Source organism: Rhinoderma darwinii, chromosome 7, assembly GCF_050947455.1.
Source record: "Rhinoderma darwinii isolate aRhiDar2 chromosome 7, aRhiDar2.hap1, whole genome shotgun sequence".
Classification (NCBI taxonomy): domain Eukaryota; kingdom Metazoa; phylum Chordata; class Amphibia; order Anura; family Rhinodermatidae; genus Rhinoderma; species Rhinoderma darwinii.
This window is the reverse complement of record NC_134693.1, coordinates 70,134,142-70,161,559: the sequence shown is the minus strand read 5'-3', so window position 1 is coordinate 70,161,559 and position 27,418 is coordinate 70,134,142. Positions and strand designations below refer to the sequence as shown.

At 41.2% G+C, this 27,418-nt stretch overlaps 1 protein-coding gene across 5 annotated transcripts in view; it reads left to right on the top strand.

The window, feature by feature from the left end:
• Positions 1-27,418, top strand: part of RBFOX2 (RNA binding fox-1 homolog 2) — a 262,780-nt gene that overhangs the window by 103,925 nt on the left and 131,437 nt on the right. For all 5 annotated transcript variants that reach the window (XM_075833520.1, XM_075833519.1, XM_075833517.1 and 2 more), the window contains one exon: positions 24,688-24,741. In XM_075833520.1, coding sequence (XP_075689635.1) covers positions 24,688-24,741 — 54 coding nt within the window. The remainder of the gene's footprint in view (positions 1-24,687; positions 24,742-27,418) is intronic.

Here is a 27,418-nt window from a genome sequence, read left to right as displayed (position 1 = left end):
AATTTTAAAAAGGGGTAAATGACCAGAATGATAAAGGGATGTGGGGGTGAGGGATTTAAAAGTAAAACATTTTTATTCCAGGGAGGTGTGGAAGCAGCCTTTAATGCAGAGTCCGGGTTTGGAAGGAGAAGTGTCTTACTGATGTATAGTATCCTTTCGGATACCCATTTTTGTGCAGACACGGCATCTTTTTTTGTGCCCTGCGTGTTTTTGCTGTGGCAGACACTTAACTAGGAACGTGCTGCTTAGGAAGAATTCGGGAAACATTACTTGGAGGAGCAGAAGCATACCTCTCCGCTATCAAGTATCGCAAAGAGGGACAACCGAAGTGGCACATCACGGAAAATTTGTTTTGCCAAGCCTCTAATCCCATACCCGGTTCGGCCCACACAGTATCATGCTCCCATAGTGCCCCCCACACAGTCGAATGCCCCCACAGCTGGCGCCATACAGTCGAATGCCCCCACAGCTGGCGCCATACAGTCGAATGCCCCCACAGCTGGCGCCATACAGTCAAATGCCCCCACAGCTGGCGCCATACAGTCGAATGCCTCCACAGCTGGCGCCATACAGTAGAATGCCCACACAGGAAAATGCCCCCACAGTTGGCCCCATGCAGGAAAATGCCCCCACAGCTGGCCCTAGTTCCAATGTCCTTGTAGACAGTGCTACCCCCCCCCCCCTGTTGTACACCTGATCAAACTGGGTGCATGAAGTCCTACACTATCTTCCCACTGGCTGTTATGCAGGGTGTACAGTCTGGGGGCTGTATTTTCCTTTCTTTCATAAATCTGGAAAGCATCTGGTCTCAGATTCACACAGCTTGCAGACCTTGATGCCGTACTTGGTGCGCTTATTGTTCAAATATTGGCGAAACTGCAGCCTGCCCTTGAAGTACACCAGTGAGTGTGTAAATTGAAAAATTTGGGGATAAAATGTTAATGAGGGGCTTAATTTTAAGTCAATCAAAATTGGGTTCATCCTGGGTGTAGATATCACTAAAATGTAGAAATTTATGAAGGGCCTCAAAGCAGGGTCTGGTCATTGTACTGCGGTACAGAGGACAGAGATCTAAAATGTCCTTGGACTAGTAGGATCTAATTTCAGCCTTTTTAGTGAGACACATGTTGAGGGCTAACCCCCAATATTTTTGCATTTCAGCACAATTTGTGGATTTCCACCTATTGGGCTGGGCATTAAAGAAGTTTGGGTGTTCCAAAATAAATTTCTGTGCATAAAGGTTGGTTTGGTCCACCATAAGCTGGATCAAATAATCAGAAAAAAAAAACAATTAAAAAATTATCCGTTACAGGCAGCCCTTCTGTCTGCACTTGAATTCCTGCTGCAGCAGTAAATTTTGTCATTTGGGGGCTGTAATTGGTTGGGGGTGACCAATCAGAGCTGGCAGTTCCAGGATCAAGCAGAACCTGGGCACTAACCCTCCTGCAAGAGTGAGGAGGTTTCTCACGGTCACTGGAGGAGGACAAGAGCATGACCTCTGGTTAGTCATCGCTCGCCGTGTCGATCAGACGCAATCATGGCATACGCCCCTTCAGTGGTCTCGCTGCCATTTAATGTGTGTGTGTGTGTGTGTGTGTGTGTGTGTGTGTATATGTAGTGTGTATATACACACACGTAGCTCTGTGGACTGTACATAAGTTGTAGAACAGACTATTTTTTTCACTAAAAACGCAAACTAAGGGTATATTCACACGCTTAACAAAATACGGCTCAAAATACGGATTTATTTTCAAGTGAAAACGGCTCTTCATTTTCAGCTGTTTTTTTAATCAAACATGTTTTTTGTGGCGTTTTTCTACGGCCGTTTTTGGAGCGGTTTTTCTATAGTCCGTGAAAAACTGCTCCAAAAACAGTTCAAGAAGTGACATCTTTTTACGGGGCGTCTTTTTACGCACCAGTTTTTGAAAATGAGGCATAAAAAAAACGCCCCGTTGGAACAGAATGTCGTATTTCCCATTATAATCAAAAGGCAGATGTTTGTAGGCGCTCTGCTTATGATGGATCTATGGCGGTGACGGGAGTGTCAGCTGATCTTCCATTACAGTCTTGGTGCTTCCAGATATCTCAAGAGAATAACTGGACAACCAACCTTTCAGATCCAAGTGATGAGGTTGTATTCCAGTCGGTTCATATCTCATTCCTTTTATCAAAGGTATCACCAATCATAATAATGGAAACTTCATTAATGGTTGGAGCATTGAACCTGCCTTGTTGTTGGCCAGTTAGGGCTTTTCTGCCCTGATGACCACCTTTTTGATTGTCTGAGGGCGCTTTTTTAATTGCTGCCTTACAGATTAACATAAGGATTATGCTGATGTAGCATTTCCTGTCATTTAACCCCTTCCCGCCGGATCACGTATATATACGTCATTAAAATCGGTGGCTTACCGCCTTTTCACGTAAATGTACGTCATGGAGATGAAGCTGGCTCAGGAGCTGAGCCAGCGACATCACCGCCGGGTGACAGCTGTATGTTACAGCTGGCACCCTAAGGTATCGGCCAGGACCGGAGCTAGCCTCCGATCCGACCGATTAACCCCTCACATGCTGCGTTCAATAGAGATCGCAGCATGTGAGGAGTTTATAGCCACCGGCACCCATGCAACGTGATCGCTGGGTTGCCGGTGGCTGCAAAGGCGATCGGAGGGCTAATGCTTACCTCCCGATCAGCCTGTAACGGAATCCTCCTATGCCCCGTCGTCAGCGGGGCCCAGGAGGCTTCCGGTAACATCGGCAAGATGGCGCCGGCTCAGCTTCCGGCTCAAAAGCTGAGCCGGCGTCATCAGCAGTGGGTGTCCGCTGTATGTAACAGCGGACACCCCGATCTATCGCCAGGAACCGGAGCTAGCTCCGATTCCTGGCATTAACCCCTTCGATGCAGCGATCCATTGTGATCGCTGCATCCTAGAGGTTTGTAGAAAATCGGCAGCCTTGCCATGCGATGGCAAGGCTGGCGACTGCTACCATGGCAACAGGAGCCCTAACAATGGACTCCTGTCTGCCATTACGTAAGCTGATTAGGCCCCGCCCAGAGGCGGAGCCTGATCGGCTTGCTGTCAGTGAACAACTGACAGTTCCAATACATTGCACTACATAGGTAGTGCCATGTATTAGAACATCAAACAAACAGTTGGACATTCAAGTCCCCTAGTGGGACTAAAAAGTGTAAAAAAAAGTGTAAAAAAAGTAAAAATAAAAGTTGGAAAACATACAATAAAAGTTTCAAATAATAACACAAAACACAATCGCCCTTTTTCCCTTATCAAGTCATTTATTATTGAAAAAAATAATAAAGCCATACATATTTGGTATCGCAGCGACCGTAACGACCTGAACTATAAAAATATTATGTTATTTATCCAGCGCAGTGAACGCCGTAAAAAAACAACTCAAAAACACTGCCATAATTACTGTTTTTTTGGTCACTGTCTTCCAAAAATTGAAATAAAAAGTGATCAAAAAGTCGCATGTATCCAAAAATACCGAGTAAAAGTACCGATAAAATCTATACCTCGTCTCGCAAAAAACAAACCCTCATACAGCTCCATCGATGAAAAAATGTAAAAGTAATGGCTCTCGCAACATTGCGACAGAAGAAATACATTCTCTTTCCAAAAGTAATTTTATTGTGCAAAAAGTTATAAAAAAGTTCTATAAATTTGGTATCGCCGGAATCGTACTGACCCTCAGAATAAGGGTAACATGTAGTTTATAACGTACGGTGAACGGTGTATATAAAAAAAAAAGTGGCACAAGCTGGTCATGACATATTTGACACTGAATTGGCATATCTAGGGAACATTTTAATTTGTACCTTCCGCAGCGCAATCATTTATGGAAAAGACCTGTGGGGTGAAAATGCTCACTACACCTCTTAATAAATGCCTTGAGGGGTGCAGTTTCCAAAATGGGGTCACTTCTCAGGGGTTTCTTTTATTATTTCACATCAAAGCCTCTGCAATTGTGAACCAATACTTTATAAGTCGCCAAATTAGGCCTCAATTTTACATGGTACTCTTTCACTCCTGAGCCCTGTCGAATGTCCAGGCAAAAGATTAGGGCCACATGTAGGGTGATTCTAAAACAGGGAAACACCGCATAATAATTGAGAGCTGTCTTGTTATGGTGGCACAAGCCGGGCACCACATATTGGCGTATCTAAGGAAAAATTCCCATTTTCATTCTCCCACATCGTGTGCACACGAATTTCTGCAAAACACCTGTGGGGTTAACATGCTCACTACACCCCTAGGTGAATACCTTGAGGGTGTTGTTTCCAAAATGGGGTCACTTCTGGGGGGGATCCACTGTTTTGGTCCCACAGGGACTTTGCAAATGCAACATAGCGACCAGAAACCAAATGCAGCAAAATCTGTACACCAAAAGCAAATGGCGCTCCAGCCCTGCTGTGTGCCCAAACAGCATTTTACGACCACGTGTGGGGTATTGCCGTACTCCAGAGAAGTTGCTTTACAAGCGTTGGGGTTCTTTTTTTCCTTTATTTGTTGAGAAAATTAAAAATTTGGAGCTAAAGCTACGTCTTATTGAAGAAAAAGGATTTTTTTTATTTTCACTGCCCAATTCTAATAAAATCTATGAAACACCTGTGGGGGCAAAATGCTCACTACACCCCCTAGATGGATTCCTCAAGGGGTGTAGTTTTCTCAATGGAGTCACTTTTTTGGCGTTTTCACTGTTTTGGTACCTCAGGGGCTTTGCAAATGCGACATGGCCTGCGCAAACCATTCCTGCTAAATTTGAGCTCCAAAAGCCAAATGGCGCTCTTTCCCTTCTAAGCTCCGCCGTGTGTCCAAACATCCGTTTATAACCACATTTGGGGTATTGTTTTACTCGGGAGAAATTGCTTTACAAATGTTGTGGTGCTTTTTCTCCTTTAGTCCTCGTGGAAATTAGAAAAAATTAGCTAAACCTACATAATCTTTGAAAGAATGACGATTTTTATTTTCACGGCCTACTTCCAATAATTTCTGCAAAAAACCTGCGGGGTAAAAATGCTCACTATACCCCTAGATAATTTCCTCAAGGGGTGTAGTTTCCCAAATGGGGTCACTTTTGGTGGATTTCCACTGTTTTGGCACCGAAAGAACCCTTCAAACCTGACATGGTGCCTAAAATATTTTCTAATAAAAAGGAGGCCCAAAATCCACTGGGTGCTCCTTTGCTTCTGAGGCCGGTGCTTCAGTCCATTACCACACTAGGGCCACATGTGGGATATTTCTAAAAACTGCAGAATCTGGGCAATAAATATTGAGTTGCGTTTCTCTGGTAAAAACTTCTGTGTTACAAAAAAAATAGAATAAAAATGAATTTCTGCAAAAAAAATGAAATTTGAAAATTTCACCTCTACGTTGCTTTAATTCCTGTGAAACGTTTAAAGGGTTAAGAAGCTTTCTAAATGCTGTTTTGAATACTTTGAGGGGTGAAGATTTTAAAATCGGGTGACTTTTTGGCGGTTTCTAACATATAAGGCCCTAAAAGCCGCTTCACAACTGAACTGGCCCCTGTAAAAATAGCCTTTTGAAATTTTCTTAAAAATGTGAGAAATTGCTGCTAAAGTTCTAAGCCTTGTAACGTCCTAGAAAAATAAAAGGATGTTCAAAAAACGATGCCAATCTAAAGTAGACATATGGGGGATGTTAATTAGCAACAATTTTGTGTGGTATAACTGCCTGTCTTACAAGCAGATACATTTACATTTAGAAAAATGCTAATTTTTGCAATTTTTCACCAAATTTTGGTGTTTTTCACTGGTAAATATTGAATTTATCGACCACATTTTTCCACTATCATAAAGTCCATTGTGTCACGAGAAAACAATCTCAGAATCGCTTTGATAGGTAAAAGCGTTCCGGAGTTATTACCACATAAATTGAAATATGTCAGATTTGAAAAAATGGGTCTGGTCCTGAAGGCCAAAATGAGCTTGGTCCTGAAGGGGTTAAAGGGAATGTGTTGCCAGCAAAACATGTTGTTGTTTTTTTTTTAGTTAAACAATTAGTGTGTAGGTGATTAAACATTGTTCTAATTTTTTTAATTTTTTTCACGAGTCAGGAAATATTATAAATTGGATTCAATTTATAATATTTCCCAGCACTGGTCACTAGATGGAGCAATTCCCAAAATTGCAGCATTGCATGTGGTAAAGCAACCACATTGCTTTATGCTGCAAAATTGGGAAAAAAATCCCTCGCTCTAGTGAGCTCTCAGAATCCCCCCCTCCTTTATCCTGGCTAGTGCCGGGAGAAACGAGGGGTTTGAACGGTCTAACCTCCTACACTGTGTGTCGCCATTTTTTGAGCTAACACACAGTGTAGAAGGTTTACATACACTAGTAAAACACACTGAAACACGAACATACATAGAAATCACTTACCTGCTCCAGTCGCCTCCGGTCCGTCTGCTGCCGCTGCTCCATGTGCACAAGTCCGGAAGCCGCGACCGGAAGTAGTAATCTTACTGCCCAGCCGCGACTTCCGGTCCACAGGAAAATGGCGCCGGACGGCGCGCATTTCAAATCGGACTGTGTGGGAGCGGCGCATGCGCCGTTCCCACACACACGCGTACACCATAGTGGATGGAACGGGCCCCGTTCGTAGTCCCTATGGGACTGGAGCTGCCGTATTCCATGTCTATGTGTCGTTAATCGACACATACAGAAATGAAAAAAAAAATGGCAGCCCCCATAGGGAAGAAAAAGTGTAAAAATAGAAAAAAGTAACACACAAACACACAAATATAAAAGTTTTTAATAAAACCCTAACCTAAAACTGATATAAAAAAAAAAAATTGGTGACGCTGTTCCTTTAAAGGAACAGTGTCATCACAAATTATTTTTTTATATGTTAAAGATGTTAGTGCTTTATTAAAAACGTTTATATTTGTGTGTTTGTGTTTTACTTTTTCTTATTTTTACACTTTTTCTTCACTATGGGGGCTGCCATTTTTTGTTCCATTTCTGTATGTGTCGATTAACGACACATACAGACATGGAATACGGCAGCCACAGTCCCATAGGGACTGCGAACGGCTCCCGTCCCATTGACTTCAGTGTACGGCGTCTGTGTGGGAACTGCGCATGCGCCGCTCCCACACAGTCCAATTCGAAATTGGCGCCGTCCGGCGCCATTTTCCTGTGGACCGGAAGTCGCGGCCGGACAGTAATATTACTACTTCCGGTCGCGGCTTCCGGATTTGTGCACTTGGACCAGCGGCAGCAAACGGAGCGGACGGGCCGGAGGGAGCCGCGGCGGCAGGAGCAGGTAAGAGATTTCAATGTATGTTCGTGTTTGTGTGTGTTTACTACTGTATGTAAACCTACTACACTGTGTGTTAGCTCAAAAAATGGCGACACACAGTGTAGGAGGTTACACCGTTCAAACCCCTCGTTTATCCCGGCACTAGCCAGGATAAAGGAGGGGGGGATGCTGAGAGCTCACTAGAGCGAGGGCTTTTTACCCAATTTTGCAATGCTGCAATTTTGGGAATAGCTCCATCTAGTGACCAAAAATGGGTAATATTATAAATTCGAATTAATTTATAATATTTCCTGACTCGTGAAAAAAATAAAAATTTTTTTAACAATGTTTAATCACCCACACACTAAATGTTTAATTTAAAAAAAACAAACATGTTTTTCTGGCAACACATTCCCTTTAAGTATTGTGAACTGGAGAAATTTCCATAGATTTGCAGTAATGCATGTCCCTGATTCTTTACTAGCAGTAGGGATCCAATAAGATGTGATATCTTCCCTTGTATATTGAATGTAGGCATGAAGGCAGTCTCTCTGACGTCCGTTGCTCCAAATGAAGTCATGCGAAAGCAGTTTTTATAACTAACGATTTTGTTTAAAAAAAATCTCTTGATTTCAGATTATTTTCTCTAAGCAATGACTTGAGTGGCTTAGGAGGATTTGGTATCTATACTTTGCCTCCAGAGCAGCACATACCTAGTGCCTCATTGGGAAACTTTAAACCCTTCAGGACACAGGCCTGTTTTGGCCTTCAGGACACAGCCGAGCTTTTTCAAATCTGACATGTTACTTTATGTAGTTATAACTCCTGAATGCTTTCACCTATCCAAGCGATTCTGAGATTTTCTCGTGACATGTTGTACTTTGTTAGTGAAAAAATTTGGTTGATAAATTTGGTATTTGTTTCTGAAAAACACCAAAATGTAGAGAAAATTTGCAAAAATTAGCATTTTTCTAAATTTAAATGTATTTGCTTGTAAAACAGATAGTAATACCACACAAAATAGTTACTAATTAACATTTCCCATATGTCTACTTTATGTTTGCATCGTTTTTTGAACATTCTTTTATTTTTCTAGGACGTTACAAGGCTTAGAACTTTAGCAGCAATTTCTCATATTTTAAAGAAAATTTCAAAAGGCCATTTTTTCAGGGACCAGTTCAGTTCTAAAGTGGCTTTGAGGGCCTTATATATTAGAAAATACCCATAAATCACCCCATTTTGAAAACTGCACCCCTCAAGGTATTCGAATCAGCATTCACAAAGTGTTTTAACCCTTTAGGCGTTTCACTGTAATTAAAGCAATGTAGAGGTGAAATGTCATTTCTAATAAAAAAAAAATTGTAACACAGAAGGTTTTACCAGGGAAATGCAACTCAATATTTATTGCCCAGATTCTGCAGTTTTTAGAAATATCCCACATGTGGTCCTAGTGCGCTAATGGACGAACACCAGCCTCAAAAGCAAAGAAGCACCTAGTGGATTTTGGGCCTCCTTTTTTTTTTTTTTTTTTTTTTTAGAATATATTTTAGGCACCTTGTCAGGTTTGAATAGGTCTTGTGGTGCCAAAACAGTGGAAACACTCCAAAAGTTACCCCATTTTGGAAACCACCTCTCAAGAAATTTTTCTAAGGGTATAGTTAGCACTTTGACCACACAGGTTTTTCGCTAAATATATTGGAATTAGTCTGTAAAAATGAAAATCTACTTTTTTTTCCTCAAAAAACATAGAAATTTAAAATTTTTACAATGAACCACAGCATTTGTAAACCATTTTCTCCTGATTACGGCAATACCCCATATGTGGTAATAACTGCTGATTGGACCCATGGCAGCGCTCAGAAGGGAAGGATTTTGCTGGATTGGTTTTCGGTGCCATGTCGCGTTTGCAATGCCCTGGAGGGGCCAAAACAGTGGAAATCCCCCAAAAGTGAACCCATTTTGGAAACTACACCCCTCAAGGAATTTTTCTAGGGGTATTGAGAGCATTTAAACCCCACAGGTTTTTTACAGAGTTTATTAGAATTAGGCCGCGAAAATGAGTATCACAATTTTTTCCACTAATGTTGAATTTTCTCATTTTTACAAGGGATAAAGGACAAAAAAAACCAACAATTTTTGTAAAGCAATTTTTCCTGAGTACGGAAATACCCCACATGTGGTGATATATATTTTTCATTAGAAATGAATTAACCCTTTCAGAACTGATCAATTTTTTTTTTGCTTTCTTTTCGTTTTTCACTCTCCGCCTTCCAAGAGCCATAACTTTTTTTTTTTTTTTCTTTTTTTGTCCGTAGAGTGGTGTGAGGGCTTATATCTTGCGGTTGTAGTTTATATTGACACCATTTAAAGTACCATAAAATGTACTGGGAAACTGAAAAAGATTATTTGCAGGCTGAAATTGGAATAAAAATCTGATTCCAGTTTTTGGGGGTTTCGTTTTTACAGCTTTCGCCATACGGTAAAAATGAAAACTTTACTTTTATTCTGCGGCTCAATGCAATTACGGTGATACCAAATTGATAGTTTTTTTTTATATTATACTACTTTTACAAAGAAAAATCTATTTGTTAAAATAAAAATAGTTTTGTTTCACCACATTCTGAGAGCCGTAACTTTATTTTTCGGTTGATTGAGCGGGGGAGGTCTTATTTTTTGCGGGACGAGCTGTAGTTTTTATTGGTACCATTTTTTGGTACATAAAAAATGATCAAAAAGTTGTATTCCATTTTTTTTTTTTTGAGAGCTAAGGTGACAAAAAAAACGATTTTTATATGGTTTTATTTTTTATATTCTACTACTTTTACAAAGATAAATCTAATTGATAAAATAATTTTTTTTATTTCACCACATTCTGAGAGCCGTAACTATTTTATTTTTTTGGTTGATTGAGCGGTGTGTGGGCTTATTTTTTGCGGGACGAGCTGTAGTTTTTATTGTTACAATTTTTGGGTAAAAAGTGACCACAAAGTTCTATTAATTTTATATTTTTTTTTCTAGAGCTAATTTTGTTAACTTTTTTTACATTACTTAAAAAAAAAACAAAAAAAAACCTTTTCCCATTTTTCTTCTAAACTTTAAATATTTTTTCTTTCTCACTACTAAAAACTTTAATTCTTCTACACATTTTGTTAGTCCCCTTAGGGGACTTGAACCAGCGATCATTGGATCGCTGGTACAATATACTGCAATACTAATGTATTGCAGTATATTGTTGTTTTTACAGGCTTCTGTAACAGCACGATCGCTGTTCCTGTCCGTTAGTCCTAGGTGTTAGCTGGAATAGCACGTGAGCCCGCTCCATACATCACCCCCCACGCCACGACATGCTATTAAGTCATAGTGTGCAAAGGGGTTAATGCACAGCGGATGGTTCAAAGTGAATATTGCAATTTTCTACTGGTTTTAGTGCATAATATGTTGTGCCCAGTTTGTGCCACCGAAGACAAATGCCTTATAAAATGTTAAGCGGGTTCTCCTGGGTATGGAGATGCTATATATGTAGGCGCAAACTGCTGTTTGGGTACACTGCAGGGGTCAGAAGAGAGGGAGCGCCATTTTGCTTTTGGAGCGCAGACTTTTACTGGTATTTCAGTTTATAATGTGGGGCATATGTAAGCTGTGCGTAGTACATCAGGGCATAATAAGAAGGTATAATAATTCATAGATATGTGGCCGGTGTCGCACTGATCAATGGCGCCCTATCTTTTCCGCTTTTTGAACAGTCTGCACATTTTGCATCGCCATATTGGGGTACATGCGTGGTTTTTTTTTTTTTTTTTTGTTTTTTTTCTTTCTGTTCACTTCTCATTAAATTATTTTGAAAGCCGGGTGACCAAAAACAAGCAATTCTGACAATGTTTTTTAGGTGTTTCTTTTGCGACGTTCACTGTGCGCTATAAATGACCATTTTACTTTATTTGCAGGTCGATACGATTACGGCGATACCATATGTATATAGGTAGCTTTGTTTTGCAGCATTGGCGCAATAAAATCACTTTTTTATAGAATGTATTTTCTGTTTTACCATATTCTGAGAGGCGTAACTTTTTTTTTTTAAAAAAAAATTTAGTCCAAAAAGCTGTGTAAGGGCTTGTTTTTTTGCGGGACGGGTTGTAATTTTTATCGGTACTATTTTCGGGTACATGCGACTTTTTGATCACTTATTTATTTTTAGAGGGGTGGTGACCAAAAAATAGTGGTTCTGGTGTCGTTTTTTATTGAATTTCTTTTTGGGGCGCTCATCGTGCGGGAAAAATAACATAGTTTGGGTCGTTACCGACACGGTGATACCAGATGTGTACTTTTTTTTTAATGTGTTCATTTTTTCCTATAATAAATCTTATAGGAAAAAAAACAATTTTTTTTTTTATATAATTTTTTTTATTATTACACTTTTTTTGAAAACCTTTTTATTACTTTTTTTCCTTTTTTTCCTTGTCCTACTACTGGACATTTAGGCTTGTAGCTTTGATCACTGCTAGAGTACATTACACTACCTACGTAGTGTAATGTATTCTAACTGTCATTGTGACGTGACAGTCACACTGACAGGAAGCCTCGGAGGACCGGTCGGAGGCTGCTCAGCCAAGGCTTCCGTTCATGGCAACCCGGAGGTCATTGTCTGGCCTCCGATTGCCAGAACAAGCATCGGCAGCCCCCACAATCACTTAGTGGGGGCTGCCGATGTACTTCAAACCCCTTAAATGCGGTGATCGCAATCGGTCGCCGCATTTATGGGGTTAATTGCCTAAATCCGCGGCAATGGTCCGCTGACCGGCAAGACTGGAGTGTCAGCTGTCGGGGACAGCTGACCACCCGGACACTGTCCGTTAAGACAGTGTGTGCCGGGAACCGCTCCACAACTGTACGTCCTGGTGTGAGAAGCAAAACCCTCTCCATGACGTACAGTTGCGGCGCAACGTGGGAAGAGGTTAAGGCACCACAAAGTGCATTTCATTTCCATTTTGCCAATCTGTTTTGGCCAGATCCTGTGTTTGGATCATAAATGAATGCAGAATCATGCTTGAAAGCCCACTCATTAGCATGCTGAACAACATGATGTGCTTTATCCGCTTTCTGGCCTGGGTTTGAGCAGGAATCTCTGTGCTTCTGAGAGGCGCCTGTCTGATCTGCTGCTTAGAAATCAGGGCCAGAGTCTGTTCAAGAGTTTCAGCAGCTTGACCAGCAGTATGACACATTTGATCAGCTTGCAGTGGGGCAAGAGTTTGCTGAGGAGTCTCTGCAGTTTGTGATGCAGCTTTCCTTCTGGCCATTGGACACTTCCTGCCAATTAAGGGAGCTTTCTTTTGGCAGCATTTTGCAAATTAACCCCTTAACGACCGCCCACCGTCTTTTGAGGTCAGGTGGTGCATGTACTCAGTCTACAACGACGCCTTTTGGTGTCGCTGTAGTAGAGGGGGTTTAGCGGCACCCTGGTGAAGTCTGCACTAAAAACTGGCTGTAAGTAACAGGTCCGGTTCTTAGTGCAGCCATCAGGACCTGCCAATTTCGTCGTAACAGCATGTGACCGCTGTGACAGCCAATGACAGCGGTCACATGCTGTTACTGTGTACAGAGCCGCCGGGAGTGTCTAAATGACAGCTCCTGCTCTAAGAACGAGTATTGGTTCCTGATCTTTTGTGTTCACTGAGATCCAATCCTAGTGATCACTACTGTAAAATAAAAGTAAAACATGTATCTGTTTCTCCTCACTCTGTTCTAGCTGTGAAGAGAAATGATCAATTTTACAAAATTTCTTCAATTTTTCTATTTTATAATTAATTTCCACAAATCGTATCCGTCTAGTTTTACCACTAAAATAAAGTACAAAATGTGACGAAAAAACAATGTCAGAATTACTTGGATATTCAAAACTTTCGCAGTTATTCTCTGATAAAGTCAGACATACCAGATTTAACAAATCTGGCTTGGTTATTAAGGTCTTTTCAAGCCCGGTCATTAAGGGGTTAAAGTTAGCGGTTAGTTACGTACACTCTGTGTACAATTACTAGACAAGTGAGTATTTTGACCATATCAAATTTTTTATGCATATTTTCCAACTCCAAGCTGTATAAACTTGACTGCTTATTGGATGAAGCAGATCAGATGTGTATTTGTGTAATGAGTAAGGGTGTGGCCTAAGGAGATCAAGACCTTATATCAAGGTGTGCAGAATTATTTGTGCAGAATTATTAGGCAGATTGTTTTCCTCTGGCAAAATGGACCAAAAAAAAGATTTAACGGACCCTGAAAAGTAAAAAATTTACTCTGTCCAAGTTCAACCAAGGTATGGGAGAAGTTATAGAACTTTTAATTTAACCTATTAATCCAGAGGAAGGTTTAAAAAAAATAATCCCTAAAATAATTAATAAATGCAAAAGTGACCCATACGACACTAACCGATCTTCCCTAAAAAGGAGAAATTCCCTCCTGATCCCAAGTGGCAGTTCGACAAGACCAACATTCATACAAAGTCTCTACACCTTCATATAGGAGCTGATGCTTTTTAGTTCTAGGAAATTATCTATCCCTTTTTTTAAAGCCATCTTCTGTTCCTGCTGTGACCAGCTCCTGCGGTGGTCTATTCCACAGCTTCGGCCAATGATCGCTGTATCTAGGTGGTTTCTAGCACATCGACACCCCTGCGACACGATCGTGGCGGTCCCAACGGTTGATATGACAACCAGAGGCATAACAATGGCCTCCTGGTCTGCCAAGTATAGAAGCCTATTAGGCCTCGCCCGGAGGTGGAGCCTAATAGGCTTGCTGTTGGTGTATAACTGACAGCTCTAATACACTGCACTATGTAGGTAGTGCAGTATATTAGAATAACAATCAGGGCTTAATGCCGTCAAGTCTTTTAGTAGGACAAACAAGAGTTTAGAAAAGTAAATAAAAATGTTGTAAAAAAAAGTATAAAAATGTTTCAAATAATAAAAAAAACAAAACGCAACGGTCTTTTTTTTTCCCATAAGTTTATTATAGGAAAAAACTGAACATATTTGAAAAAAGCACACATATTTGGTATCGCCGCGTCTGTAATAACCCAAACTATAAATATAACATGGTATTTTTCCCACACGGTCAACACCGTAGAAAAATAAAATAAAAAAATTATTCCAGAATTGCTGTCCCTCCCAAAACTATAAATGTGATCAAAAAGTTACATGTACCCCAAAATTTTACCAATGGAAACTACAGATTGCAAAAATAAGCCTTTACACAGCTCCGTTAGCGAAAAAATAAAAGTTATGGTTCTCAGAATATAGCGACACAAAAGGTGCAGAGTCTGTTTCAAAAGGGGGATAAGATCGGCACTATTTATCAGTGCGACACTGACCACATATCTCTGAATTATTTATTTACCGCATTATTATACCCTCTTATTATGCCCTAATGTACTCCGCACAGCTCACATATGTCCACCCATTATAACCGTAAAACCACACAGAAAACTGCTACCTGCAAAATACACTCTCCAAAAGCCAAAGGGTGCTCCCTCCCTTCTGAGCCCTACAATGTGCCCAAGTATGTGGCATTCCCATACTCGGGAGAACCCGCTTAACAGTTTGAGACATTTGTCTTCAGTGGCACAAACTGAGCACAACATAATGTGCACTAAAATGGCATATCAGTAGAAAATTAGCAATTTTCACTTTGCACCATCCGCTGTGAGTTAATTTCTAATAAATAAAACCCTGTGGGGTCAAAATGATCACTACACCCCTTTAAAAAAATGCCTTGAGGGGTGCAGTTTCCAATATGGGGGTCAATACTTGGCGGTTTGTTTTACTGTTTGACCTCCAGAGCCCTGCAATTGTCGGCCAATGCTGCGCAAAGCACCAAAATCGGCCTCAAATGCGCATTGTGCTCTTTCACTCCTAAGTGCCTGTCATATGTCCAAGCAAATGATAAATTCCCTGATGGGGGTGGTTTCCAAAATGGGGTCATTGCTCAGGGTTTTCCACTGTACACTGGTACCTAAGAGAGCTCTGCAGAATTTGTGCTCTAAAAAGCCAAATGGCGCTCCTTCCAATTTGAGCTCTGCCATGTGCCCAAACAGCAGTTTAGGGCCACAAAGTGTTGGGGTGCATTTTCTCCTTTATTCCTTGTGAAAATTAAAAAATGCAACATTTTAGTGGAAACAATGTGGATTTTCATTTTCACAGCCTAATTCCAATAAATTCAGCAAAAAAAACCTATGGGGTCAGGCGCTAGATAAATTCCTTTAGGGGTGTAGTTGGCCACATGGGGTCACTTCTTCGGGTTTGCAAGGTTTTGGTCCCTCAGGGGCACCCAAAAACTAATCCAGCAAAACTTGAATCCAAAAGCCTCCTTCCCTTCTGAGCTCTGCCGTGTTTCCAAACAGCAGTTTATGACTACATATGTGCTAATTGTATAACCGGGAGAAATTACTTTTCAAATATTGGGGTGCTTTTTATTCTTTATTCTTTGTAAAAATTGACAATTTCTAATTTTTATTGGAAAAATGTAGATTTTTCATGGTCTAACGCCACTAAATTCAGCAAAAAAACACTGAGGTCAAAATGCTCTCTACACACTTCGATAAGTTCCTTGAGGGGTGTAGTTTGTCAAATAGTGTATGTTTGGGGTGTTTTCACTGTTTTGGCACCACAAGACCTCTTCAAGCCGGACATGGTGCCTATAATATATTCTAATAAAAAGGAGGCCCCAAAATCCACTAGGTGCTCCCTTGCTTCTGATGCCTGTGCTTCAGTAAATTGGCACACAAGGGCCACATGTGGGTTATTTCAAGAAACTGCAGAATCTGGGCAATAAACATTGACTTGAGTTTCTATGGTAATAGCTTCTGTGTTACAGAAAAAAATGGATTAATATGAAATGTCGTAAAAAAAAATTACACATTTTGTAAATCTCACCTCCACTTTACATGAATTCCTGTGGAATGCTTAAAGGGTTAATAAACTTTTTAAAAGATGTTTTGAATACTTTGAGGGTTGCCGTCTTTAAAATGTGATTTTATGGGGGGTTCCTAATATGAATAAATTATATATATATATATATATATATATATATATATATATATATATATATATATATATATACATACACATACCATATAGATCTCTGGATATAAATCTCTCCCTCTATTTAGATCTCCCTCTATATAGATAGACAGATATATCTATCGTTTACACACCTGTTAAAATGGCGTTTTTTTTTTCACTTTTAACTCCTTCCTGACATTTGTCGTATGGAAAGCCGGTGCTTCCCGCAAAATGTTGTATACTTACGCCAATTGTTTGGCACCGGCTCAGATCATCACCAAGTCTCAGCTGTATCTTACAGCCGAGATCCGGCTGTAATGGCGGGGACTGAAATTAGCTTCGATCCCCGCCATCAAACCCCTTCAATGCAGCGTTCAAACGTGATCGCTACATTTAAGCGGTTTGCAGCTCGTCGGAACCCCAACAATGAAATTGCCGGGGTTCTGATGGCTGCAATGGCAACCGGAGCCCTAATACTGGCCTCCCGGTCTGCCTAGCACCGAAGCCGGTCAATATCCGCCCGGCGGCGGAGCCTGATCGGCTTCCGTAGCCGCCGGCAAGATGGCGCCGGCTCAGGAGCTGATCCGGTGTCATCAGTGGTGGAAGTCAGCTGTATGTTACAGCTGACATCCACCTGAAATGGCAGGCACCGAAGCTAGCTCCGATCCCTGCCATTAACCCCTTCGATGCAGCAATCGAAAGCGATTGCTGTATCGTAGCGGTTACTAGCAGATCGCCAGCCCTGACAGGCAATCAGGATTGGCGATTGCTGCTATGGCAACAGGAGACACAATGGCCTCCTGCTCTGCCATTACGGAGGCCGATTAGGCCCCGCCGATTGGCTTGCTGCCAGTGAATAACTGCCAGATCTAATACATTGCACTACGTAGGTAGTGCAATGTATTAGAAAAAAAACATCAGACAGTTGGAACTTCAAGTCCCCTAGTTGGACTTGAAAAAAAGTGTAAAAAAAAAATACATTTGAAAACAACAATAAAAGTTTCAAGTAATAAGGTAAAAAGGGCGATTGTGTTTTATTTTATAAAGTCCTTTATTATTGAAAAATAATAATAAACCATACGTATTTGGTATCGCCGCGACCGTAACGACCTGAGGTGTCAAAATCTTATATTTATTGCACGCGGTGAACAGCGTAAAAAAAAAACATAAAAAAACTATACCAGAGTTTCTTTCTTTTGGTCACTTTGCCCTACAAATATAGGAATAAAAAGTGATCAAAAAGTCGCACGTATCAAAAATAGTACCTATAAAAACTATAGCGTGTCTCGCAAAAAACAAGCCCTCATACAGCTCCGTCGACAAAAAAATTAAAAAGTTATGGTTCTCACAACTTGGCGACAGAAAAATACATTATTTTTCCAAAAGTAATTTTATTGTGCAAAAAGTTGTAAAACATAAAAAAGTTCTATTAATTAGGTATCGCCGAAATCGTACTGTCCCGCAGAATAACGTGAACATGTAGTTTATAACACATGGTGAACACTGTATAAAAAAAACTAAAAAAAAAAACTATTGCAGAATTGCGTTTTTTTTATTTACATGGCCTCCCAAAAAATAAAATAAAAGGTGATCAAAAAGTCGCATGTACCCCAAAATGGTACCAATAATAACTACAGCTCGTCCCGCAAAAAAAAGCCCTCATACCACTACGTCTATGAAAAAATACAATTCGTTAAGGCTCCAATAAGTCAGGAAATAAAAAATATGCAGTTGTGCCGGCCCGAGGGGAACATTTCTTCTGTTTCAAGAGGCGATTTATCAAGGACCTAAAATTAGGGAACCAGGAAAGGGAGGGCCCAAACATATCTGCTGGAAGGTTTCCCGTATTATACTAGGACAACACTTTCCCAGCAAAATTCCCCAAACAGCAAAGGTGCGGAGTGTGGACCAAAAGGGGCATAAGAAAGGACGCCATATATCAGTGTGACACCGGCCTGTGCAGAAAGGATTGTGTCACAGCGTAACACAAATCTATGTATCATTTTATAGTTTTTTTTTTTTACCCCATTTTTTACCCCATTATTATACCACCTGACTATGCCCCTTATATACTCCGCCCGGCTCACATTATAAATGGAAACACCAGCAATAATCAAACAAATCTACCAAGCAAAATCTGCTCTCCAAATGCCAAATGGCGCTCCCTCAGCTCTGAACCCTACAATGTGCGCAAACAGCAGTTTCCTTCCACATATATGGCATCGTCATACCTGGGAGAACCCTTTTAACAATTTTTGGGGTGTGTCTCCTGCGGCATAAGCTGGGCATGACATATTTGTCACTGAAATGGCATATCTAGGGAAAAATATAAATTTTTAATTTGCACCATCCGCAGTGCAATAATTTATGGAAAAGCCCTATGGGGTGAAAATGTTCACTACACCCCTTTTATAAATGCCTTGAGGGGTGTAGTTTCCAAATGGGGTCACTTCTCAGGGGTTTCTTTTTCTATTTCACATCTGAGCCTCTGCAGTTGTGAACCAATACTTTGTAAATCGCCAAGTTAGGCCTCAATTTTACACGGTACGCTTTCACTCCTGAGCCTGGTCGAATGTCCAGGCAACAGATTAGTGCCCCATATAGGGTGTTTCTAAAACCGGGAAACACTGCATAATAATTCGAGAGCTGTCTTGTTATGGTGGCATAAGCTGGGCACCACATATTGGCATATCTATGGAAAAAATGACATTTTCACTCTGCGACATCAAGTGCACACTAACTTCTACAAAACATCTGCAGGGTTAAAATGCTCTCTACACCCCTAGGTAAATGCATTGAGGGGTGTAGTTTCCAAAATTGGGTCACTTCTGGGGGGTTTCCACTGTTTTGGGCCCACAGACGCCCAGAAACCAATCTAGCAAAATCTGCACTCCAAATGGCGCTCTTTCCCTTCTGAGCCCTGCCGTGTGCCCAAACAGCAGTTTGACCACATATTGGGTATTGCCGTACTCGGGAGAAATTGCTTTACAAATGTTGGGTTCTTTTTTTCCTTTATTTGTTGAGAAAATGAAAAATTTTGCGCTAAAGCTACGTATTTACTTATTGAAGAAAAATAATTTTTATTTTCACTGCCCAATTCTAATAAATTCTATGAAACATCTGTGGGGTCAAAATGATTATAACACCCCTAGATGAATTCCTCAAGAGGTGTAGTTTCCTAAATAGTCACTTTGTGGGCGTTTTTATTGTTTTGTCCCCTCAGGGGCTCTGCAAATGCGTCCTGGCCTCCGCAAACCATTCTTGCTAAATGTGATCTCCAAAAGCCAAATAGCGCTCTTTCCCTTCTAAGCCCTGCCGTGTGTCCAAACAGCCGTTTATTACCACATGTGGGGTATTGTTTTACTCGGGAGAAATTGCTTTACAAATTTTGCGGTGGTTTTTCTCCTTCAGTCCTTGTGGAAATGAGAATTTTTTCTAAACCTACATTTTCTTTGGAAAAAATTTAGATTGTCATTTTCAGGGCCTACTTCCAATAATTTCTGTAAAAAACCTGTTGGGTCAAAACGCTCCCTATACCCCTAGATAATTTCCTCAATGGATATAGTTTCCAAAATGTGGTCACTTGTGGGGGGGTTTCCATTGTTTTGTCCCCTCAGGGGCCTTGTAAATGTGACCTGGCCTCCGCAAACTATTCCTGCTAAATTTGAGATACTTAAGAAGTTTTCTAAATGCTGTTTTTGAATACTTTGAGGGTGAAGTTTTTAAAATGGGGTGACTTTTTGGGGGTTTCTAATTTATAAGGCCTCAAAGCCACTTCACAATTGAACTGGCCCCTATAAAAATAGCCTTTTGAAATTTTCTTAAACGTGAGAAATTGCTGCTAAAGTTCAAAGCCTTGTAACGTCCTAGAAAAATAAAAGGATGTTAAAAAAACGATGCCAATCTATAGTAGACATATGGGGATGTTAATTAGGAACAATGTTTGATCTAACTGCCTATCTTACAAGAAGATACATTTAAATTGCGAAAAATGCGAGATTTTGCAATTTTTCGCTAAATTTTGGTGTTTTTCACAATTAAATACTGAATATATCGAGCAAATTTTGCCAGTAACTTAAAGTCCAATGTGTGACGAGAAAACAACTCCGGAATTCTTTTACCCATCCAAGCGATTCGGAGATTATTACCACATTAAAGTGAAACATGTCAGATTTGAAAAATAAGGCTCTGTCAGGAAGGTCAAAAGTGGCCAAAGAGGGAAGGGGTTAATGTGACCCATAATCTGTACAATTCCATTGAAAAACAAACGGAAATGTAGTAGGGTGAAAATTATAAAAAACGAATGTGGTTGCATAAATATGCACACCTTTAAACTAATACTTTTTGGAATTACCCTCTGACTTTATGGCCACAGTCAGTCTTTTTGGGTAGAAGTCGATCAGCATGGCACATCTTGACTTGGCAATTGTTGCCGACTGTTCCTTGAAAAAACGCTCCGAATCTGTCAGATTGCGAGTGCATCATCTGTGTACAGCCCTCTTCGGGCCACCCCACAGATATTCAATGGGATTAAGGTCCTGGCTCTGGGTGGGCCATTCCAAAACTTTGATCTTCTGGTGAAGCCATTCTTTTGTTGATTTTGGAGGTATGCTTTGGGTCGTTGTCCTGCTAAAAGGTGAAATTCATCTTCATCTTTTTTGCAGAGGCCTGCAGGTTTTTTGCCAACATTGATGGATATTTGGAACTGGTCATAATTCCCTCCACCTTGACTAAAGCCCCAGTTCCAGCTGCAGAAGAATAGCTCCAAAGCATAATGCTGCCTCCACCATCCTTCACTGTGGGTATGGTGTTCCTTTGGTGATGTGCAGTGTTGGCTTTGCGACAAACATACATTTTGGCATTATGGCCAAAAAGTTCAACCTTGGTCTCGTCAGACCATAACCGATTTCCCCATATGCTTTCGGCCGACTTGATGTAGGTCTTTGCAAAACATAGCCGGGCTTGGATGTTTTTCTTTGTTAGAAAAGGTTTCGGTCTTGCCACCCTACCCCACAGCCCAGACATATGAAGAAAACGGGAGATTGTTGTCACATGCACTACACAACCAGTATCTGCCATAAAGTCCTGTAGCTCCTTTAGGGTATGTGCACACACACTAATTACGTCCGTAATTGACGGACGTATTTCGGCCGCAAGTTCCGGACCGAACTCAGTGCAGGGAGCCGGGCTCCTAGCATCATAGTTATGTATGACGCTAGGAGTCCCTGCCTCTCTGCAGGACAACTATCCTGTACTGTAATCATGTTTTCAGTACGTGACAGTTGTCCTGCAGCGAGGCAGGGACTCCTAGCATCGTACATAAGTATGATGCTTGGAGCCCGGCTCCCTGCACTGTGTTCGGTCCGGTACTTGCGGCCGAAATACGTCCGTCAATTACGGACGTAATTAGTGTGTGTGCACATACCCTTAATGTTGCTGTAGGCTTCTTGGTATCCTCCTCGACCAATTTTCGTCTTGTCTTTTCATCAAGTTTTGAGGGACGTCCAGTTCTTGGTAATGTCACTGTTGTGCCAAATATAATCCACTTCTTGATGACCGACTTCACACTCTTCCATGGTATATCTTGTGCCTTGGAAATTCTTTAGAACCCATCTCCTGACAGATGCTTTTCAACAATCCGATCCCTTTGATGTGTTGTAGGCTCCTTACGGATCATGGCTTTTGCTGTCGCATGCAACAAAGAAAGTGTCAGGAAAATCCTAATAGAACAGCTGAACTTTATATGGGGTTACCCAGAATTACTTTAAATAATGGCAGCTGAGTACTGACTACTATTTAACATGAGTTTAAATGTGATTGGCTAATTCTGAACTCAACCGCATCCCCAATTATAAGAGGATGTTCACACTTATGCAACCACGTTATTGTTTTTCATTTTTCCCCTATAATTGTTTTTTTTTCAATATTGTACAGGTTGAGTAACATTAAAGGTGGAAAAAGTTCTGAAATTATTCTTGTACTGATTTAGTAACCTGACAATAACAGGCATTTTAATGTGTGTGGGTGTGTGTGATCTGATGCAACATTTTGCTGGATATTTCATATATTGAAAGTCTGTTGAGGGGTGATTTTTAAAAAAAAGTTAAGCTATAGAAAATTGTCCCAAAAAGTTTATTATTTGAAAAGTTACGAGCTTTTTTCTAAATATGCAAATTAGCCTTTATTAGACAAGTGGGTGTCAACATCAGCGATTCTCCTGAGGTGGAGCTACCTCACAGCCTCGGACGCTGACCTATCAGCATGAAGCTGCTTCACACTGTGGACCACCTAGAACAGTGATTCTGGTGGCATATGATTGATGAGACTCTAATCTTTCACATGGCACCAGGATCGCAGCTTTGAAACAACTGGAGGTATCACCAGTTGAAAACAGTCGAGAATGGAACCTGTTTACTATGTGATAACTGTGTTGCTGGGCTTGGAAGAGGAGAACTGTATGACAGTTACCTCCCATTTGGCAAGTATAGCCAAATTAGCATATTAAGAAAAATGCACATAACTGCAAATTGTTTTTGGGGTAAAAAAAAGACACCGTAGTTATCGGCATCTTAGCGCCTATTAGATTAGTTAGGAGATGAGGCTTTAATAAACTAGTGACAGATCCTCTTTAAGGCCAAAATAGGCCTGGTCCTTAAGGGGTTAATAAGGCATCTGTATTGACCCGAGGATAGCTCCGTGGCCAGGAATACTCAGATTCAGGAAACAAACATTAATAAGGTAGCACTGTGAGTAGTCTAAGACCAACCCCTTAGATATTAGTAATTCTTGTGGGGTCAGCAGCAAGAGTCCAGAACACCATATCCTGATATGGCCCTGTTCACACAGAGGTTTTTTGGCTCTAATTTTGACGTGACGTGGAAACCGCATCGGAATCTGCGCCAAAAGATGGCCGAAATCGCACCCCCCATTGATTTCAAAGGGAGGCATAGACCTTTATTTTTTCCCAGGCGGCCTTTAGCCGCTCGCGGGAAAAAAAGTGGCGTGCTGCGATTCTGTCTCTGACCTCTGAAATCAATACAAGCTAATGCTAGGACCACGGGCGAAATAAAGCTGCGAAAATATCTGAAGGAATTCTGAGGCAGATTTTTTTCGGCTTGCAAAAAGCGCTATGTGAACATGGCCTAAGGAACCAGCGTGTAAGGTAATTAATTCCCTTTTAATGACCATCTCAGTATAGCCGCAATCCTCCTATCCAAATATGCATGGCATAGGCCCATTATTGAAGAAAAGATAGGGTGGGGCGAGTAGGTTATAGGGGTTCAGGGTAGAGTGTGGGGTATCCGCACCAGTTTAGTAGAGGCTGGATGATCAACGCGTAGGCGAACGACTGGAGTCAGTCATCCGCATCAGGGCTACGGTCTCCATTCACAACTCAGGATATGCCATTGAATATGGGATCTGGAGGTCTATTGAGTCGTAAGATGCACTCTGACGTTGGCGCTCAAGTGAAAAATCAGGGAAGCTGGATATTGATGCATTTTCAAAACTGATTTCACCCGCCCTTCTAGCAGCTTGCAAAATGGTGTCCCGATCCTTGAAATAATTTTAATAAATGAAATCTTTAATAAAGCGTCAAAAATGGTGAACTGTGTTTGGTGTTTTATCAGCTTCTTGAGTGGTCAGGCTGTACTCAAGAAATCTGTGAGATCTGATGTTTTAGAGAGCAGATAGTATAAGAACTCTGTGAACCCACAGGATATGCGTCTTAATTATCAGGGTATGTTCACACGCAGTGGTTTCAGGCGTATTTCAGGGCATTTACGCCTCGAAAAACACCTAAAAAAACTGAAGCTGAATGCCTACAAACCTCTTCCCGTTGATGTCAATTGGAAAAACTGCATTTAGTTCATACGGGGCGTCTTTTTATGCCTCTGTTTTAAAAAAACAGAGTAAAAAGACGCTCCGTAAAAAGAAGTAGCATGTCACTTCTTGAGGCGTTTTTTGGAGCTGATTTTCCATTGGACACTATGAAAAACGCCTGAAAAGAAGCTCCAAGTTAAAAGAAGCTTCATTTTCAGCTTCAAAAACGCCTGAAAATCAGAGGCTGTTTTCTCTGAAAACCGCTCCGTATTTTCAGACTTTTTTGAGTTTGCGTGTGAACATACCCTTACGCTGCCATAACATTTTAGCCACGCAAGCTCAATTTCTCCTGCTTATGTGTACTGGTAAGGGTATGATCAGATGTGTCTTTTTCGACACTTTTTTTTTCTCAAACACTTGAACATGCGTTAAAGCCATAAATTTAAAGCTGGAATTTGCAGCAAGTAGGACATTCACAACATATATATTGACGTATACAATATGTTTATTTATATTTTATATTTTTTGTTTTTTTTCAGGTTGGAAACTCAGTCCTGTAGTTGGAGCAATGTATGGACCTGAACTATATGCTGGTAAAACTTAACTTCTCTTGTCCTGAAAGTACAAAGCCAGATTAGGGGTCGGTTCACGCGTTGCGTAAATACTGCGGAAAATCTGCAGCAAATACAGTAGCAGCAAAGTGAATGAGATAAAACAGATCTCATTCACGCGCTGCATAAATACTGCGTGGAAAAAAAAAACGCCTATTACTGACCTTCAGTGCGGAATTTTATTCCGCAGCATGTCAATTTTATTTGCGTAAACGCTGCTTATTTATTTGGGACTTTCCCCACTGAATTCAATGGGGAGGTAAATCCGGCAACAAATAGCAGGGTTCGCAGCGATTCCGCCGCAAATAAATGCAACACAGGAAAAAAAAAACTACTACTACTTACCTGGATGTCTATGCTCCTCCCTCTTGCATGGCCTCCTGGGATGACTGTTCATCTCATGTGACTGCTGCAGCCAATCACAGGCTGTAGCGGTGGTCACATGGGATGAAATGTCATCCCAGGAGGCCGGTCAGATAGCAGTGTTCTGCGGTTTTTCTCCCCGAATTCCCCGTGGCGCACAGGGAGGCTACACGAAGTGCATTTACGCAGCATATCCGCCCCGTGTGAACTCATCCTAGGTCTTCTTTGTTAGGCACCTTTTTTAATTTTTTTTTTAGGAATGTTTCTACCTAGTAAGGCGGGATTCACACGAACGGGTCCCGCCCGAGCCCGAGTGCCGGCCGGTAAAATCGGCCATTCTGCATAAAGTTTTGCATCCGGGCCGGGCAGATCTGGACAGTGACATCAGCGGCAACTCCTGAAGGGGAATGCCCATGTGTTCGGGGATTCCGCTTCAGGAGTTTCCCCTGATGTCACTGCCCAGATATGGACAGACATCAAGCGCTCTGTCCAGGAGCGGAATCCCCGAAAACACGGGGATTCCGCTCCTTCAAGGAGCTAAAGTGCGGCTAGCACATAGCAGAGCGGGGAGAAACCTCCCTGCTCTGCTATAGTGGCGTCGCTGCAGTAGTAGCAGCCGCAACAGCTGCTAGCTGCGCCATCGAAGGTGTCGCCGGGCCAGGGCGCTTTTAAAACAAGCAGGGGAAGGGAGCCAGCGCAGCGCTTCCTTCCACCTGCTGTACACCCCGGCCCTGCCACACAGTGTAGCGTACAGCCATTCGTCCGAATGGCATCAACTCCTCCTCCTCACATGCACTCTGCGCTGTGAGGAGGAGGAGATAGAGCGCAAGCGCCGGAAAACCCGGCCATCACTCGGGACACATCCCGGTGATGGCCGTGTATTACCCGGCCCCATAGACTTCTATGGGAGCCGGGCGGCCGGGTACCCGGGCGAAGATAGAGCATGTCCTATTTTTTGACGGCCGGTTTTCCAGGCCGTCAAAAAATCGGTCGTGTGAATAGCCCCATTAGGGGTCTATTATTCCTAATGCAGCTGGGTGCCGGCCGATTTATGAACGACCGGCACCCGGCCGGGAAACCCTGTCGTGGGAATGAGGCCTAAAGCCACCTTATTTGTTTTTTGTACTTTCCATCTCTTTAAAGATACTCTCTTGATTTGCTTATTAGATTTAATTTAGCATTAGATTCTTTTCAAAATGTCCGGTTTTGTTTTTCTAACTGGGTAGAATAGCACAGCACAATATTGGCCTTACATTATCCTTTTAATAAGAGTCAGCTGTGAAATGAAACTTGTAAGTGAACTGTTTATTAGGGAAGTGCAATATAGTGTGAAATGTCAGAATATTATTTTCTTTTAGGCTACATAAAATGTACACTGTCTTAAATATGTTAATTTTTTTTTTTAATGCTTTTTGTTTCAAAAGCTTTTATTTCAATCTTCTCTGTTTTACTACTGATAAATGTACTCTAAGAAAGCTTTGTTACAGATCTGGTAAAGAGCAGGTTGCTTGGGTACATGTGCTAGAAGAATCTCATATGATAATGGGCTTGCATATAAAACTCTTGACCGGCCCGGTCCACACAGCAGGTGCTGTAGCAATCAAAATCTTTCACTATGCATTCCTATTAGACTCCCATTGAGTGTCACATAGGAATGCATAATGAAAGTGACTTCCAGTCCAGGCCTGGTGTTTATAAAACCTATGAAACACCTGTCGAGTCCAAATGCTAACTACACCCCTAGATGAATTGTTTGAGGGTGTGGTTTCCAAAATGGGGCACTTTTTGGGAGTTTCCTTTGTACTGGTACTTTAGGGGCTTTCCAAATGCGAAATGGTGCCTGAAAAAACATCATAATAAGATCAAGGCCTTAAAATCCATAAGGTGCTCCTTAATTTCAGAGGACTTTGAATCAAGTGTCGCTTTAGCGCCACATGTGGGATACTTCTACAAATTGCAGAATCAGAATAATAAATATTGAGGTTTGTTTTGCTGTTAACCCTTGCTGTGCTACAGGAGAAAATAGATTAAAATGGAATATCTGTAAAAAAAAAAAAAAAAAGCCTAAATGAATTTGGAAATATCTCCATTTGCTTTAATTCCTGTGGAACACCTAAGGGGTTAACAAAGTACGTGAATGCAGTTATGAATAATGTGAGGCTTGCCGTTTCTAAAATAGGGTTTTTTATAGAGGGTTCCTATTTTATAAATTCCAATCATTTCAATGTAAATAGTGTACGTTTAATTGTTAAATATAAATGCCTGCCTACATAATCGTTTAAAAATAATTTTATTG